Source organism: Ptychodera flava, chromosome 5 (assembly GCF_041260155.1).
Source record: "Ptychodera flava strain L36383 chromosome 5, AS_Pfla_20210202, whole genome shotgun sequence".
Taxonomy (NCBI): Eukaryota; Metazoa; Hemichordata; class Enteropneusta; family Ptychoderidae; genus Ptychodera; species Ptychodera flava.
The window spans coordinates 20,535,935-20,555,925 of NC_091932.1; the positions used below are offsets into that span (position 1 = coordinate 20,535,935).

Genomic DNA, 19,991 nt, shown 5'->3' on the forward strand with positions numbered 1-19,991 from the left:
AGCCACATCATAGGTCATTTTAAAGTTTATTATCGCTACTTCAAGAAAATTGACAATGTGGAACTGCCAAGTGGGGCTGTTGCCTCTAATTTGCACGTGTACCCAATTTGCATAAATCCGATATAAAATTTAAAAAAAATCATTGTTAAGTACTCTAAACATACTTTTAAACTATCGATTGATATATGTCAAACTCTTTTTCACCAGCTTTGTCATGAGTAAAAGGATTGCCACAGTTATCGCTGCCTTTGCATAAACAACAGTCCTTTTAGAGAAGATTAATTTGACTCGCCTACAGCTGTTGCGTCTATTCGCCAGATGCCAGTATTATCGGGTTGGCGGGGGGGGGGGGGGTACATGAGCAATCTGTACCACAACGTGTGTTAGTCTCTCTTATACTGCCGTGGCTTCGTGCTTATAGTAGTTTTTTACCAGGAAAACACCGAACCTGTAGTATATAATGGCTTTAACCAAACGTTCCGCCTGTGTTGTCCTAATTGCCATGGTTTTCGTCATATACATGCTTTGTGGTAAGTCATGTGACTGAATATTTTGACGTTTTTGGACAAGCTGAATCGTAACAAAATATGAAACTCAGAAGAAGGGGAAAGGGAATTTCAATTCAATCAGACACAACTCAATCAAACGAATGTTATATCAATAGAGTAACTCGGGTAATGTTCACATTTGCGATAGATACATATTCGTACTCCCATATTCTTAGAAAAAACTCCAGAAGAATCTCAGCCTGAAATTACAACGCTTGCCTTTTGAGTTTTGAGTTTCATTGTTTGGCACACACAGATTTCTTGACTGTAACGTACAAGTTGTTTTACTCTGTCAGACAAAATCAAAGGATGTGAAGATTGCCGGACGTCCTCTTACCGTACCGAATGTTTCAAAAAAAAAAAAAAAAACACTTTAGTAGAGCTTGTACCTCTCGCAAAAGTGACAGTAACAATAGTTTTTCGATTTAGGCGTTTTATTGGCTCAAAACTGTGCAGTCCGGTCAACCCATTGAGGAAACCCACAGAGCATACTACCTCATAATGGTCAACCACACTGCAAGGTTCGAACATTTTAACAACAAGCGGCGTTATTTGTCCGTATTAGTTTTTTATTGGGAATATCGAAAAAATGCAAAATTGGAGGTAGTCTTTATGGGAATGACCAAAATTACACGTGTATTGAACCCAGAAACGTAGCTTAAGGCGTGCTTCTGATTCGTCATTTTAGTTGTGATCGACGACTCATTAGTTTTGATAGCAGCAATAATTGTAGCCCACGTGCCATGCGCTGGTTTTTTTTGTTTTGTTTTTTTTTGGGGTCGTATTGGCTCTGAGCGCTGGCCGGGGCCGGTGCTACATACCCAACACGACAGAAAAAGCCAGCGCACGGCCCGTGGGTAGCCCTACGAGTATGGCGAGAGTGCCCGGTTTTGGCTACGCCGCTTCCCGGCGTAGGCAAAGCCGGACACTCTCTATACTCGTAGGGCTAGGCCCGTGGGCTACAATTATTGCAGTTACAGTCTTGATGGCTCTTGTGAATTCAACGTCGATCAACATCCAGTGATACTTATTGTCAACGACTTCGATGCAGTTGTAGTTTCTCAGAGTGAGTTGCTAAACTGAATCTGCAAAAACATACCGAAATGTTCTTTACTGTCGATGCTGCTTTTCTCTCTTCACCGTTTGTATGTATGAACGACAACACTGATCGCTATATCACCACCAATGTCTTTGTATTTCGTGAACTATTAATTACTGGAAATCACTGCTGGTTGCCTTCCCACGGACGTATGTTCTTCCCTTATATTGTGCATTCTTTCGATGGATTACTCCGAGGCGATAAATATGAGAAGTTTAGCTCTGCGTGGCAGGGCTGTGTTTTACCGGGTAAACACAAAGGCCTGCCACGAAGAAATACATATGAGAACCGGTATGACAATAGCAGTTAGTTAAACGTCAAACAGACTCACATGCATTGTCTACGACTTGCTGAGAGACACGCAGAGACATATGCATGGGCTGACCGAGACTGCGAAGTTTTGAGCCAATCTTACGCCTGAATCGGGAAATCGAGAGGTAAGGATGAGATCACAAACACTTCGGGGGGGGGGGGATTCCAAAAAAGTTCTCAGGTTTTTTCAAATACCACCTGACAATCCCGCTTTGTGTTAAAGTTCCCCCTTCTGACTTACTATAATTTTGAAGTCCCCTCCCCCAGGAAGGCAAAATGTGGCAGATATATTGCTTCGTCCAAATATATCAAATCATAATACACGGGAGTCTATTGGGCAAACTATTAACATTTTTCCCATTAAAAGAAGCTATTCTCTAAATTTATATGTGTGCGATAATTCATATAAATGTAATTTGCTTGAAGTAGCAAAAGTGCCTGTGTGTACAAAAATTATTTTTAGATTTCATCAATAATATTGTTTCACTATACATGGTAGTCTAAGGGAAAACTAGGAACGCGTATTTAGCAATATAAAACTAGCAATATCTGTTCATCTATAGACGTTTGATATGATAATTGATAAATGTGTACTTAATTAGCATGTGTGTTAACAAGTGTTAGACATTTGATAATTGATATATGTGTACTTAATTAGCATGTGTTTTTACAAGTGCTAGACGTTTGATAATTGATATATATGTACTTAATTAACATGGGTGTTTACAAGTGCTAGACGTTTAATAGTCGCGCCAGCGGCTTACTGACTACGCAAGCGCATATTTATAATATACTCTGCGAGTAACCGGAAGTGTACCCTTCTTTCATGGGCGCCGCCATGGGTTTTTTTTTAGTACTCGTAAATAAACAAATACGAAACAAATTACTATTATATAACATGCCATTTATAAAATATACCTCTTTCATTAGCCAGTAAATGTTATTATGCACCTTGTTGCCGATATAAAATATCGTTTATGTAGATAAAGGGAGAAAACTGTCGTGCATATGAACGGGGGCATACGCAAAGAATGCTGGGATTTAATTTTAGAAAAGCGCCCCTGTGTCAATAATTAGATTCAAAAATTGCCAGTTTTTAGACGGAACGCTGTAGTTTTCAGCACGAGGGACCGTGTTTTCAGCTTGCAAGTGGAAGGTGGGCAGTGCGGTTACCATTGCAATGATAATGATTGCATAATACGTCCCTTGTTTAACGCAATAGGCTGTTATCATTGTAAAAATTGCCAATTTTTGTCCAAAATTTTTACACGTTACAGAAATCTATACCTGCTCTGCTGCAGGGTTTGACGTCGTGTACGTACGTGAACTGCTTTCATCAGAGGGAAACTGGGCATAGTTGTCATATAAACGTTTATGAAGTAACAATTAATTACAGTTGTCATATAAACGTTTATGAAGTAACAATTAATTACACTTTATCATGAATAAATACAAATAACATTGCCAATCTTAACCCTGGCGACACCAATGGCTGACCCTATATGATATTAGTATATATATGTACTCAATTAGCATGTGTGTTTACAAGTGCTAGACGTTAGATAATTGATAAATGTGTACTTAATTAGCATGTGTTTTTACAAGTGCTAGACGTTTGATAATTGATATATATGTACTTAATTAACATGGGTGTTTACAAGTGCACATGTGTAGGAGAAATTTGATTTTAGATTTTCGCCGAAAATGTTGATCACTATACATGGGAGTCTATGACAAAGTGTGAATATTTTTTCCCAATTAAAAACCTGCGATATTTGTACATAATATTATATGGACCCTGAATAATTGACATAATGGTACTTGATTAGAAGAGGGTGGTTGCATGTGCATATGTGTCCAAGAAATTTGATTTTGGAATTTTGCCGAAAATGTTGATCCACTATATATTGTAGCACAGAGAAACATAGGCAGAGTCGCAACGGGTATCGTTTAAGGCGTGAAGCGGTTGCGTAACCCATCCATGTTCGCCTCGCCTCAGGTTGCTCTCGCCTCTCTTTTCCGAAGAGTGCCGACCATGCATCCTTCGGTAATTTTCGGATTTTCGCCAATTGTTAAGCGAAAGTATGTTCGGCAAAGTTTGTGTTGTTGTTGTCGTGTGGTGCTGAGCGGAATTGACGTGCTGGCGAAAACGGGAGTGTTTTGAGCTTCAGGAAAGTGAGTTTTACCGTTTTAAAAATTCCTCTCATATTTTTATGAATATATAATGAGTGTGTTTGAACCAAATTTGAAAGTCTTTTATCGATACTGTCTGGTTTTACTCAATGGTTTACGGTCAGTCATACCGTCTTTTACACGTGCGTCAAGGAAGGACATGTTTATGAAACTACTGGCGTGTTATGTTTTGATTGGCGTGAAGCAGTGTTTCTGGCCTGAGAGCTCACAAAGTAACTATGGTTGCTACGCGACTGGCAGTACGATACCATCTCGTCGTATTTTTCGCATAATCTCGTGCAATTATCAACCACAAACAAAGCCTCCAAAAAGTTTAACACCTTTGAAGCTCATTTTAATATGAAAAGCCAATAGTCTACCGAGACGACCATGGAACAAAAGGCATTATTGCGTTTCCAGTCTGTCTCTACTATTTGTCTGTGATTGTAGTCTATGAGGAAACTACGATTTAAAAATACAAAACTAGCTAAATTTGTGTATTTATGTACTCTTGATTATTGATATTAATGTACTTGATTAGACTAATGTGGATACAACTGCATGTGTGCAAAAGACAGTTGATTTTGGAATTTCACTGAAAATGTTGATTCACTATACATTGTAGGCTATGAGGAAACTACAAATGATGCATTATGTATCAGCCCCCAAATTGTCATTCAAAGGTTGTTTGACCTGAAGCTTCTAGTTGTCATTGATGACACTATGCACTATTCTAAATAGTTTGCATTCTGTCAAAGTCCTCAAAAAATAAAAAAGTACATACGGCGACATGAACGTTTGACACTGACCTATACTCAATGTATATTAAGTAAGTTATCTCCTAAATTGTTATTGAAAGGTTAAGTTGACACTTTTGGTCATTATAGAGGACAGCTTTCCACAACAGAGGGGTTGGATAAGTAGAAATCATGACAACCTAATTATTTTGCCTCAGTGTGGCTGCTTGGATCATCAATAAATTGTTTGATATAGCCTAAAACCTGCGCCTGAAGGGCGCGCCGAAAATGGAAATGGCGGGAAATGAAAAGGCCAGAAGGTATTTGAAAAGGAATTTGATATTCAATGAATTTTCAAGTTCCCCCTTCGCAAAGTCAATTTTTTTCAGATCCCCCTGGCGTGTTGTAATTTTTTTCAAGCCCCCCCCCCCTCCCGAAATCTTCTGCCCCCTCCAGAGGTGTTTGTGAATGCAGCCTAAAAGTTCTGTTACAGTCTATTTATTTTGTATGGCTGGCTGGTAGATTTTTCAAAAATCCAAGGACGGCAAACAAAAGAATTTTTTATTTAAGTGGCCTTATCTCAATTGCATGTGCGAAGAAAGTTAAGTAACCACTGACGTCAAACTAAATAGTCGATAAACGGGTGTAAACATCACTCGCATATTGTCGATTCGTTCATTACTAATGAAAACAGATTAAAAAGATTTTTTGTCTTTTTCATCTAGAAAGGGCGTCCTTTCTGAAAATGAGAAAAGAGATGACTAAGGTATGTAGCAAGTATCTATTCGTTCGCATCCCATCACACCAACTGTAACATTTGATTATTTATTTTCACCACAGTGACTTTTGTTTTTAAGGAAGAATGCGCCAGGGGACAGATATTGGGGCTTTCAAACTTTTGTAAAATTCTCTTCTGATGTACCACATGTGGGGGTTCATTTAAAGCTCTTGGTGAAAGAAAACTTTTCACCGGCTTAGTTTTTCAAAATTCGAAAATTTTTATTTTCTGTATAGAGTTAACACAGGGATGGCGGCCACTTTGAATTTCTAATTGGTAAATCTTTGGTAATTTGTTTCTCTAGTATCAAAATTTGCACGGTGACCCCCTATTTTTATTCTTGATTTGAACGAGAATGATTGAAAGATTCCTTGAGGAAAGTTAGAGCAAAAGTTTAAGTCTTTCACTTTCGAGGTGGATACTATCTTAAGGAAGAATGCGCCAGGGGACAGATATTGGGGCTTTCAAACTTTTGTAAAATCCTGTTTTGTCTTCCGCTTGTTCGTTATCATTTGAAAACTCAAGGAGCAAATAAAGCGTTCTTTTGTGAAAGTCGAAGGTTAAATATCTCTCCAAGGAGTTAGCACAGGGATGGCAGTCATTTTGAATTTGAAGTATCGGGAAATATTGGGTCACGTCTTTCTCTAGTACAAAAATTTGCCTTGTTTTATTTATCTATTTATTCATTCATTTATATTTATACTGGTTAGCCTTGTGACTCCTAATTTTTTTTTATTTCGAAAGGAAATGCTTTAAGTTCCCATATGGGAAGGTTGAGCAAAAGTTTGAGTCTTTCATTTTCGAGGCGCGTACTACCTTAAGTCTAGTACGCTTCTCTGTTCTAAGCCCCAAAGTATGTTAAGACACACAGTATTCGGCTTGTCAATTCAGTCTATACATGAGTAATAAACTGCATATGCTTCTTGACAAGTGAATTTCTGTCCAGACGAGTATTCACGAACGAACGAAAACAGTAAATTTTAAACATGTACATGATGTGTTGACAAGCTATAGATAGTGGGTTTTTGGACATGCTATAGGGAGTAGAACAAGAACGGGCAATTGACATACAAAACAAAAACAGTGGCAAATGATCAAACGTTGCAGCTGCTTGTCTTTTAAGAGCCTCACCATTTTTTTCACTCTTTCGCATTGAATTTTTGGGGAAAATGAGGCAAATATATTTGTTATATACTTTTCTCCGTCTCATCGACAGCGCCACCATAAGCCACTTATTATTCAAATAATTGTGTGGTGATTTGAGGAGGCCAGATGTGTAACATCCAGAGTTCGAAACATCCTAGTCGTAAATGTGAACAAACTTAGTTCCCTTAAGAGTATCCATGGTAAAAGCATACTCTTATTTGTTGTTTGAACATTCTATCTCGTCCTTTGATAATTCTTACAAATCAGAATAAAATACATCTACTCACTTAACTCATTGTTAGAGTAACAATATATCAATATTTTTGAGCTTGAGTTCTCTGATAGAGCGCAAGAATTGCTAACGAACAAGTACTGTAAATATCACATACATTGTCTCTATCGATCATTTTAATACCAATATAACAAAATTCACAAACTTTTTCAACTTAACTTACCATATTTGCAATTTTACTCCGCAAATAACATTTTCGAATCCCAAGGTCGGCCGTGTTTCGAACATAGCACTTACAATATTTTCCGTTGTTCTCAAAATGCCTTTTTTGCAATAATACAATAGCAAAATCTACGTCAAGTTCCTTACAAGGCTTACACCATGGAGATTCAATGTCAATCGGTTGAAACAATCTCTGAAATGTTGGAATGCGTCGTATAGTAAATTTCAAGTGAAAGCTATGGAAATTTTGATTCTGATATGACCCTTTTGGCCATCGAGTACATATACACATACATACATACATACATACATACATACATACATACATACATACATACATACACACACACACACACACACACACATACATACATACATACATACATACATACATACATACATACATACATACATACATACATACATACATACATACATACATACATACACACCCACATATACATACATACATTCATACATACATTCACACACACACACACACACACACACACACACACACACACACACACATATATATATATATATATATATATATATATATATATATATATATATATATATATATATATATATATACACACACCTAAATTTCATACAATGAGTCAGGCCTTGCTGTTTGCTTTTTTTTTTGGTTTTACAATATCAAAGTAGGTAGTGTTGGTGGTGGTCCATATTTTGCAATGGATTACAGTCAGAAACAGTCGAGCATACAAGTTAGAGTGACATTGTAAAGTAGCAGCTGAGAAGACAGTAATGTGCGAGTTTGTGAGTTCTGTCCAACATACATCTTTCTGTGCATGAAGCCAGGGAAGGCAGTCCATGAAGTCCAAGACATCAACAGGAACAGCATAAAGTCCACACATATTTACTCAAATGACAGTAGAGATGACCATCACTTCAGAAAGAGATTTCAGGACGCCATGATGGACCCTAACCTAACAGTCACTGACTTCCTCTCATTTGACGAAATAAGGGCGACTTTCTTGGACATGATTTTCAATATAAAGTACAACTGCAGCGACGACCGACGAATGGGCGTTCCGATACCTAGAGATGGAGGATATAATGTCTGCTTGGATGTAGGAATCAAACCTGGTAACTGCACTGTATATTCAGTTGGGTGAGTATCTGAATGCCACGCTATCATTATTCATCTTTTGTCTCCGATTTACTATATACTCTCCAAATTACAATGACATGTTAAACCACAAGCACCTCTCTCTCTCTCTCTCTCTCTCTCTCTCTCTCTCTTATGTAACCATCATCCGGTGATCTCACATACATACCTATCTACTTACACACCTACATTAAACTACCAATCACTCTTCCACTCTACCCGGCCTAGGATACCACCCCTACTCTTTCATCCAACTCCAGCTATCTATGTTATCATCAAAGCTCCTTGATTCGGGATGTCTGGGGACGTTACGCGAGATATGAGTCTGACTTCTCCCGCGCATATAACATCGCTGTTTGGCAAATAGAAATAACTGCATGTGTATTAAACGGAAATAGTCGTCGGATCTGCGCCTGTGCGAGTTTTTTGTTTACAAACAATGTATTTCGTGCATGATAGCTTAATGAACCTCATCATCATAGCGGCAACATTTAAATTACACGATGTAGATTATAACAGACATGTTTTAACTTTCAATCACTATGGTACCTTGGATACAGTGTTTACATTGGTCGTATGGGTCCCATACGACCTTTAAGCGCAGTTCCGACGACTGTATCCCTTTAAAAATGGCAATGCAACACGGCCTAAACCCCTTCATACTCCCATCCGCGTTGAAACAGTCCCATCTTTTAAAAAAATCTTTCTGCTCCCTTAAATTCGCCATTCCTCAACATTTCAACACACCTTGAAAACTTACGTAAACCAATTGTTGAGGACTAACGTCAAGTTATATTGTTGTGTCCAGGGTATGAGGAGAACACGCAGTCTGAAAGACGTGAACTAGAAAAAAGCTCAAATTTGCTCTATTGAGTTCTGATGACAAACCTTTTCAATGCAAACTCTCAGCTTTTGTCCACAAATCATTTAGGAGACGTAAAGCCCTTTGAAACAAACACGGTAAACTCGACGATATTGTCCGTTGAATGTTAACATTTGATTTACACCACAGAATTGCTTCCAAATGGTCGTTCGATGACGCGATGGCGGAATATGGCTGTAACGTTTACTGCTTTGACCCATTGTAAGTGAAAACCATTTCTCTAGAACAAAATATTATCAAGTAACTTTACTAAGTGTTCTAATAGTACTTTACTATATTATGACTTTTACACCAGCATGAAGATCGTTACGACTTAATAAAACGGTAACAATGTCTTATTAACAATAGCTACTGTGTAAACACAAAGAATAGTATTACAACGAAAGGCTTTTCCATGCACTCGCACATTTTCATTAATCCTCCCCCGTGTGAAAAGGTTAAAATAAGTGGTGATACGCAATACAGTGTTGAAAAAAAATGTAAAATTAAACATGCCTAGTGATCATTAACAAAGTTTGTTATTCTCTATGGACAACGTATTCATTATAAAAATGGCAAATATAGGAGTAGAAGTAAACTACATACCATGAAATTCAAGGAGATGCGCTCTTTTTGTGTACAGAGTTAACACTATATTGTGAATACTGATACACTTCAATTTGGCCATTGTTTACTGATAGCTTCCGTTTCATTTTTCGTAGACCTTTTCCCGGTTATCCCACAAAGCATTGTAGTTGCTATATAAAAAACCGTATAATACGCTCAAAACAACGAAAACATACTGATTTGTGTAATACAACGGATTGTTATAGAAGAATGACACAAATTTGCAATGCCAAATAATGCCCCGTGTATATTCTAACCATCAGCGACGAAAATTTGGTCAAGTTGTGACCTGCCATAGAGTTCTATGAGCGACATACGCACCCTGCGTGTACCCTACGGCTAAGAAGTTCTATGCGTAACGTACGCGTTGTATACCCTGGCGCGCACTGCATCATGGAACCTGTAAATGAACTATTGAATTACCTACCAAACTATGGAATCTGAAAATGTAAAAAAATAGGGAACCAAAATATTTTCAGATTCCCCTTATACGTGGAGCAAAACTTCAACTCCTCCACGCCCTCTTCTACCCTCAGATTTTTCAAATCACTTCTGAATTCCTCCAGCCCCCTCCCCCTAACCCTCACCAGTATTTGTGCATGCTGCCTTAGCAAAAGTAAAAAAGCGTCAGTGTATTTGTCACCACAGCAATGGATTGCAAACTCATCGGCGTTCAGAGAGGGTTATGTTTTACGCCATTGGTATGTGTGGTTATGATGATGACAAACGCAAGTTCCCTGGTGACGATAGGCTGGTTGAATGTAAGACTTTGGAAACAATCAGGAAAATGCTACATCATGAGAAGGTACGAAACACTGAACAGTTTTTACAACCAGACAAGTGTCGCTTGACATCGAAATTTTATGGTACAGGTATAATAGCGATAATTTTGTTTTTTATGATAAAAAATGCAAACCGCTACAGGAGATAAAGCCTTAATGTATTTCTTTTCAAATGATGCCATATTAACCAATATTACATACTACAAAATATTACAAACCTGAGTTTATTTGAAAAGCTAGGCCGTTCGGTATTGTCGTCCTTGTTAAGCCCATACACAACCAAGTGTGGAGTTGCTTTACATTGATGAATTTTAGGCGACTGGTGTCGAGAGTCCAGCAAACTTTCGAAACATAGCGTTAAAGAGACAAAGTCGGCCATTTTTTAATGAATTTAATTTGATACGAGATACTACTGATATTGTTTGACATGTTGAAAGATACTGAATAAATAGGTGACCATGCATATAGTCGACCCCGGGTTTAGACACGATACACGAAACCATCGCGGAAATGAATTAATGGTCATGATAATTAATTCATTTTTGCGATTGTTTCATCTAATTTGTCTATATATATCCAGTATCTTTCAACATGTCAAACAATATAAGTAGTATCTTGCAAACAAACAAAATTCATGAAAAATGGCCGACTTTGTCCCTATAGTCTCTCCACTCTTGAGTAGAGACTGCACTAACACAATTACAGCTGTGTCTAGTCTCGCCATGCCGAATCTGTTCTATACCAAAACAGCAAACCAGATACACACTACACGCATATAACCAAGATACGAACGATAGGTGGCATTTTTCCCTTAATAACAACCTTATAACGGAAACATACAATACAATGTCGACGACAACACATAATCTATAATTTAATATAGAATATGAACACTGCCTTGAATACGGTTGGACAAAATTCGACATTGTAGCTTAAACACTTCAGTGGGGCATAATGGTGATACATACAATTGATCAATTATTCCACACAATTTATCCACTGAAGATGAAATTTAGGCGACTGATGATGAAAGTCTGGAAAACTTTCGAATCATAGCGTTAAATGATCTTATTCTTATACATACAGTCTCTCAACTCTAGAGTGGAGATTGCACTGACACGCAGATTACAGCAGCTGATGTGTCTCGCAGTGGCTAATCAGTTCCATACACAGAACAGCGAAACAAAAAATACAATTACCAGATACACAGAACACGCATACAACCAAGATATGAACGATGTGTGGAGTTGCATTCCCTTTATTCCATGCATTGCAAGTTCTGTTGGTCTAAGGATTGCAGGATATATAATATTACACACGGAGGCACACACACACACAGACACACAGAGGCAGACACAGACACATATCTATATATATAATATAATATATATATATATATATATATATATATATATATATATATATATATATATATATATATATTCACAGCACAATTTGACCTTGAATTGGCACATAATAGAAGCCTAAAAAAGCCTACACTTTCAATCATTTCTTCCGTGTCCCACGACAGCAAAAATCTATTGGTCATTCTAAAATTACAACGGCACATCGTAAAAGTGAAATGTTTGTGACTAAAAAACACATGAAAAGTTATGTCAGATGGAGCTTAAACAAATATATGCTATAATTGTGCAAAAAAGAATAAAGAATATGGAGAGTCTCAGTAATTGTTTGGAAATGACATTGAAGGCACAATTTTTCTGTTATATCAATTTACGCGATGTCTGATTTCTATTGCAGGAAATTATTGATGTTGTCAAATTCGACATTGAGGGCAACGAACACGAATGCCTTCCTCAAATTATTCACAGCGATGTGCTAGCCAGTGTCAAGCAATTAAGCTTCGAGATGCACATTAACAGCCAGTCGAAAAGGAAGTCCTTTGACGACACGTGTCATCTTCTCGGGGAGTTGGAGCGCAGACATGGCTTCAAGCTGTGGTCTGCCCGTGAGAACACCATAGTGAGAACAAATGACTATGGCAAATATGGGGGTGTGCATCATAACAATTTTGAGATTTCATATTTGAATACAAATTTCTTGGGAAAACGTAAATCATAAACACTGTCTGAGTTTATTGTATTACGGTAAAGTGCGCCTCGGGGCCAGATATTCGGACTCTCTTACTTTTACAATACTATTTGACTACCACTCGGTGTGGGGTTTATTGTTAAGTCCATACGATAGACTGAATAAACTGTTCAAAATTTGATTTTGCTCCATAGATTTACTACAAGCGTAGCCGCCATTTTGAATTTTGAGTGTCGGTAGATATAGGGGTTACCATGCCAAATTTGGTACCAAAGAAACATATTATATTTCGAGTCGCGTACTCCCATAAGTCAATTTATTCTTAGTCTAGTTACCGCTCCTCCTGCATGATAACTTGTTCTTGTAATAGACGAATCAATACACCCATTCACCCAAACCAGTATAAGATGATCATTGCACAATGTTTTGCGTCGACGATTAACATTTTGAGTATCCAATTTCTTGGTATCATAAGATTGTTGAACTTTTATAAAAGGAACAATTTGCAAATTGAGCGGATGGAAAGTCCACTTTAAACCAGTCCGGGGTCAACATGCAAAAATGGTACCAGAAAAAAAAATATTGCCAAGTGAAAATTACACTGAAATCAAAATGGCCGCCACCCCTGGATTAACGCTAGGGAAAAAGTTAAATTTTCGATCTTAGTTATAATATTAGTTACTTTCTGAATTTGCAGTCATGGATATTGTATAACTTTTAGGCTTATTAAATCGGTGCTATTATTTATGAATAGTTCAAATAAAAAAAAATTACAACAGGCATGATACATTCAGAGGTCAAATATTTTTCAAAGAATGAACGGGACAGCCTTTAAGGAGAGGAAATTTGAAAATTGCCAGTATTGTACAAGTGGCGGAACCTTATTCTTGTCTTGTGTGTACATTTGAGTGCGAGTTGCAGTTCGCAATTCTTGTGTAATTAGCCTCATGAGACAGCAACATGTTAATTAAAACTCCACTATCTGAACTACCTTTGATGTATTTTCAAGTATTTTTACTTTGTAAAATTCAGTTCCCTGTTGTGCTTCAAACATAACGTCAAAATGCCTGGGTTCCAACTTTATGTGTGTAGTGCTAAATTTCTTTGTTGACTGCTGGATGTAGTTCGAACTAGAAATCCTCTGTCTGTAATAATGTTTTATGTTGTATATAATGCTTTGAGTAAACAAAGCTTATATTTTGTTTTTCAACATTACACTTTGGAGAGATGGATAAGGGCGTAATCTTTTTTTAAAATGACTATGCCAGTTAGTCTCTTCATGGGGGGAGGGGGCAATGTCCCATAGGTATGGTGAATAGCAGACTGAGTAACAGTCTCAGTGTATTTTTGGTAATTTGATGCCATTTAGTGTGGAGACATCAAGTAAGTCAGCCCTAAGTTGGACAAAGAAAAAATGTCTAAAGAACGCAAGCAAAACCAACTGTTCAAGAGAGGGCTTTGCAGGCCCTTTTGAACTAGTTATAACAGTTCATATAGCTATTATCCTTACATATATTACACGACGTCGCTCCGTCACATTAGCCTGATTAGGTAAGGTTACCCAAAATGCTGCTTAATTTGTGCAATGTCTTTATTTGTTGAAGCCTTATTCAACGTCATTTTTGCACAATTTAAAACGTAAGATTTAATTTAAAGATTATTTGTTAAAGTATGCTAAATGATAAGGTACGTTACACACTCAAGAGTAAATTGAACTAAAAGCCAATGTATGTGGGTGCTACAAATTATATACTTTTCAAGGTAAATTTATCAGCAACTGAGATAGTCTCATCTTACCACCTGTTTGGCACGAAAAATTTCCTCTCTCATAGACAATTAAACGTACAATTCACATGGTTCTAATATTAGTTTGACTTACTTTCACATTCTTACAATTTTTCACTATAGAAATGCAGTCTAACTGCAAGATATGCAAACACATCCTCATGGAGGTCTTACTGACAAAACCTTTTGGTTTGTGAACCAAATACCTGGCGAAAGTCTCTTCATGTAGGAAAAGTGTTTTGTTACTGTTTCTTTTTTATGGTTTTACGACAGAGAAAGAAGGAAAGCGAAAACTATATGCATGAAGGCATTTGGATTTATCGTTGAAAAGAGTTGTTTAATAAATGTGTCGTCGTGAGTTCTAAAACAGATACTTTAGTACAGCTGCTTTGATTTGCTCGACGCCAGCTGCTGTTTTCAAGTGTCTTGTCATATATCCAAATTGAAATATGGAGTTGATGCAAGGTTTTGCAAACAATAGCCTAATTTGCGTGGAATTACAGTCCGGTCGAGTCTGTTGTAGAATGCATGGTTTCGAAGTAACTTATTTTCTATTCTCACAAACTATATAAATGGCTCAAACACGCTACAATCACCTTGTTTATTGATTGATCTATTGATTTATTACGAAAGCCTGCGAGATCTGGTCCTTCCTGGAAATCAGTACATTTTTGACTGAGGGAGCTAACAAGTATAAATATGAGTAAATATATAAATAAATAAATAAAATCCCATCTCCAGGTTTCAAACATAAACTGAAAACACAAAAATACAATAACAGACAAATACAGTCACAGAACAAGTCGCATAGAAAATGGGACGTCTGTAAGAGGGGTGAACCTAAAGGAACACAGAAGAAACCAGATGTGAACTGAATGTGCTCACGTGTTTTACAACAGGTTCATTGATAGTAGTACGCTTCACAGAACAATCAGATATCTGTTATATCACTAAATGTAGCAGGTTTAGTCAGCTTCGCACAGTACTCTCAGAGTTTAATCACTAATTACAAAACTTTATTTAATATGCAAATGAGCTGTTAATTAACTTGACATTACTCAATGCTTCATGGGACAAATAGATATCCATCAGATCAACATTTGAAACATGTTTCATTAAATTTAATGCTGTAATTTAAGAGTAATATCTCTTATTACAAAGTTCATTAAATATGTAAATAAGCCATTAATTAACTTGAGACTGTTCAATGTTTCATAGCACAATTTAATATTTATCAGATCAATATCTGTAACAGGTTTCATCAAATTTGGTACCTTAATTATAGAGTTATATTACCTTATTACAAAGTTTATTAAATACGCAATTGAATCCTTAATTAACTTCACACTACTAAATGCTTTACAACACAGTCATATCTCTGTCGGATCAGTATATGCAGCAGTTTTCATCACATTTGATGCAGTTATTTCGGAATTATATGACCAATATGATGGGATAAAAATTTCCTCAGTCATCGACAATCGGAAAAATCTTTATGCTTTCCTTTGCGAACAAAGGTGCACTTTATTCCCTTAGTTTGTTGACAATATTGTGTACGGCTGTCAAAATTATCTGTTGATTAAATCACAAAATTGCTACCTTCTCCTTGAAAAAGGGATTGATCTCATTATTCAAAGTGTGAAATAAGAAAATCATGATCATCAAAACGATGTCAGAAATCAAAAGTAAAAACCAAGCTATACTGTGTACAGAAGGAATATGCGTCAATTCGAGCAGCAATTTCAGTGCGTACAAATCGAGTTGAATTGTGGGTAACATCACTGACAGTGTCCCTTTCAACGTACAATTCACATGGTTCTAATATTAGTTTGCCTTACTTTCACATTCATACAATTTTTCACTATAGAAGTGCATTCTAACTGCAAGATATGCAAACACATCCTCGTGGAGGTCTTACTGACAATACCTTCTCTCTATACCTGCCCATACCTATCAAAAAGTGGCCACGGCCTACATACATCCTTTTGGTTGTGAAACAAAATAAACCTGGCGAAAGTCTCTTCATTGTAGGAAAAGTGTTTTGTTACTGTTTCTTTTTTATGGTATACCATTTGGATTTATAGTTGAAAAGAGTTGTTTGATAAGTGTGTCTTCGTGAGTTCTAAAACAGATACTTTGGTACAGCTGCTTTGATTTGCTCGACGCCAGCTGCTGTTTTCAAGTGTCTTGTCATATATCCAAATTGAAATATGGACGTTGATGCCAGGTTTTGCAAACAATGGCCTAATTTGCGTAGAATTCAGTCCGGTCGAGTCTGTGGTAGAATGCATGGTTTCGAGGTAACTTATTTTCTATTCTCAAAAACTATATAAATGGCTCAACGTTCTTCACGAGCTTTCTCTAGAACACGCTACAATCACCTTGTTTATTGATTGATCTATTGATTTATTATGAAAGCCTACGAAATCTGGTCCTTCCTGGAAATCAGTACATTTTTGACTGAGGGAGCTAACAAGTATAAATATGAGTAAATAAATAAATAAATAAATAAATATGAATGAATGAATGAATAAATAAATAAATAAATAAATAAATATATATATATATATATATATATATATATATATATATATATATATATATATATATATATATATATATATATATATATATATATATATATATATATAAAGTCTCATCTACAGGTTTCAGAAATAAACTGAAAACACAAAAATACAATAACAGACAAATACAGGCACAGAACAAGTCACATAGAAAATGGGACGTCTGTAAGAGAGGTGAACCTAAAGCCACAGTAGAAACCAGATGTGAACTGAATGTGCTCACGTGTTTTACAACAGGTTCATTGATAGTAGTACACTTCACAGAACAATCAGATATCTGTTATATCACTATATGTAGCAGGTTTTGTCAACTTCGCACAGTACTCTCAGAGTTTAATCACTGATTACAAAACTTTATTTAATATGCAAATGAGCTGTTAATTAACTTGACATTGCTCAATGCTTCATGGGACAATTAGATATCCATCAGACCAACATTTGAAACATGTTTCATTAAATTTAATGCTGTAATTTTAGAGTAATATCTCTAATTACAAAGTTCATTAAATATGCAAATAAGCCCTTAATTAACTTGAGACTGTTCAATGTTTCATAGCACAATTTAATATTTATCAGATCAATATCTGTAGCAGGTTTCATGAAAATTTTGTGCCGTAATTATAGAGTTATATACCTAATTACAAAGTTTATTAAATACGCAAATGAATCCTTAATTAACTTCACACTACTAAATGCTTTACAACACAGTCAGATATCTGTCGGATCAGTATATGCAGCAGTTTTCATCACATTTGATGCAGTTATTTCGGAGTTATATGACTAATATGACGGGATAAAAATTCCTCTGTCATCGACAATAAAAAAAATCTTTATGCTTTCCTTTGCGAACACAGGTGCAGTTTATTCCCTTAGTTTCTTGACAATATTGTGTACGGCTGTCAAAATTATCTGTTGATTAAATCACAAAATTGCTACCTTCTCCGTGAAAAAGGGATTGATCTCATTATTCAAAGTGTGAAATAAGGAAATCATGATCATCAAAACGATGTCAGAAATCAAAAGTATTAACCAAGCTATACTGTGTACAGAAGAAATATGCGTCAGTTCGATTAGCAATTTCAGTGTGTACAAATCGAGTTGAATTGTGGGTAACATCACTGACAGTGTCCCTTTCAACGTACAATTCACATGGTTCTATTATTAGTTTGCCTTACTTTCACATTCTTACAATTTTTCACTGTAGAAGTGCAGTCTAACTGCAAGATATGCAAACACATCCTCATGGAGGTCTTACTGACAGTACCTTCTCTCTATACCTGCCCATACCTTAAGAAAAAGTGGCCACGGCCTACATACATCCTTTTGGTTGTGAAACAAAATAAACCTGGAGAAAGTCTCTTCATGTAGGAAAGTGTTTTATTACCGTATACCGTATACGATCACGTCAAAAAGAGAAAAATACCATGTGATTATATAGAAATATATGCAGAACAGCGAAACAAAAGATTACAAGGTACACACTACACGAAAACAACCAAGACATGAAAGATGTGTGAAGTTGCTTGCCCGTTATTCCATGCATTGCAAGTTCTGTTTGTTTGAGTGTGTATTTGTATATATATATATATATATATATATATATATATATATATATATATATATATATATATTATATATATATATATATATATATATATATATATTCACAGCACAAATTGACCTTGAATTGACATGTAATAGAACCCTACAAAGAGTATATTGTACACTTTCAATCAGTCCCACGACAGCCAAATCTATTGGTCATTCTAAAATTAGAACGGCACATCGTAAAAGCGAAATGTCGGGTTTTGTGACTGAAAACATATGATAAACAAAATTGGAACTAACTTGGGATAATTGAATCTTCATGTTTTCAAATTTCTCAAAAATGTTAGGTGCGCTACAGCTGAATGTCTCAATATTACAAATTATTCATAAAAACAAGTGTGTAATGTTAAAAGAAAGTCAGATGAGCTGACTTTTGCAGATTCTAAAGACATTATTTCACCGTCCAATTATCCCGAATTAGTTCCAATCGTGTTTGATAGTTGTATCAGATGGAGCTTTAACAAATGCCGTAACTGTCAATGCCATGTGCAAAAAAAAAAGAATAAGGAGAGTCCCAGTAACTTTTTTGGAAATGATTTTGAAAGCAGACTGAATTTTCTGTAACATCAATTTACGCGATGTCTGATTTCTATTGCAGGATGTAATTGATGTTGTCAAATTCGACATTGAAGGTGGCGAGTACGAATGTCTTCCTCAAATTATTCACAGCGATATACTAGCCAGTGTCAAGCAATTAAGCTTCGAAATTCACATGAACAGCCAGTCGAAAAGGAAGACCTTTGACGACACGTGCCATCTTCTTAGGGAGTTGGAGCGCAGACATGGCTTCAAGCTGTGGTCTGCCCGTGAGAACACCGTAGTGAGAACAAATGACTACGGCAAATATGGGGGTGTGCATCATAACAATTTTGAGATTTCATATTTAAATACAAATTTCTTGGGAAAACGTAAATCATAAACACTGTCTGAGTTTATTGTATTACGGTAAAGTGCGCCTCGGGCCAGACATTCGGACTCTTGACTACCACTCGGTGTGGGGTTTATAGTGAAGTCCATATGATAGACTGAATAAACTGTTCAAAATTTGATTTTGCTCCATAGGTTTAATACAAGCGTAGCCGCCATTTTGAATTTTGAGTTTCGGTAGATATAGGGGTTACCATGCCAAATTTGCTACCAAAGAAACGTATTACATTTCGAGTCGCGTACTCCCATAAGTCTATTTATTCTTAGCCTAATTACCGCTCCTCCCGCATGGTAGGTTATCCTTGTAAGTAAGGAATCAATACACCCATTCACTAAAACCAGTATACATGTAAGATGATGATTGCACAATGTTTTGTTT

The 19,991-nt window shown here is 36.3% G+C and overlaps 1 protein-coding gene across 2 annotated transcripts; it reads left to right on the forward strand.

The window, feature by feature from the left end:
• Nucleotides 1–358: 358 nt before the first annotated feature.
• Nucleotides 359–19,688, forward strand: LOC139133220 (probable methyltransferase-like protein 24). 2 transcript variants are annotated; one of them, XM_070699698.1, is made up of 6 exons: nt 359–530; nt 5,594–5,634; nt 8,071–8,387; nt 9,397–9,468; nt 10,522–10,678; nt 19,284–19,688. In XM_070699698.1, the coding sequence occupies exons 1-6, from the start codon at nt 461–463 to the stop codon at nt 19,602–19,604; spliced, it is 978 nt and encodes a 325-aa protein (XP_070555799.1). In that variant the 5' UTR covers nt 359–460; the 3' UTR covers nt 19,605–19,688. The 2 variants fall into 2 exon arrangements, with proteins under 2 accessions (XP_070555799.1, XP_070555798.1); XM_070699697.1 differs by lacking the exon at nt 19,284–19,688 and adding an exon at nt 12,417–13,493.
• The last annotated feature ends 303 nt before the right edge of the window (nt 19,689–19,991 follow it).

What these genes read in the sequence shown, in the direction of transcription:
- LOC139133220 (XM_070699698.1), top strand. Translation starts at nt 461, where the DNA reads ATGGCTTTAACCAAACGTTCCGCCTGTGTTGTCCTAATTGCCATGGTT. An exon ending in TGAGAAAAGAGATGACTAAG is followed by an intron (nt 5,635 to 8,070) that starts GTATGTAGCAAG and finishes CTGTGCATGAAG; the next exon opens with CCAGGGAAGGCAGTCCATGA. An exon ending in TGCACTGTATATTCAGTTGG is followed by an intron (nt 8,388 to 9,396) that starts GTGAGTATCTGA and finishes TTTACACCACAG; the next exon opens with AATTGCTTCCAAATGGTCGT.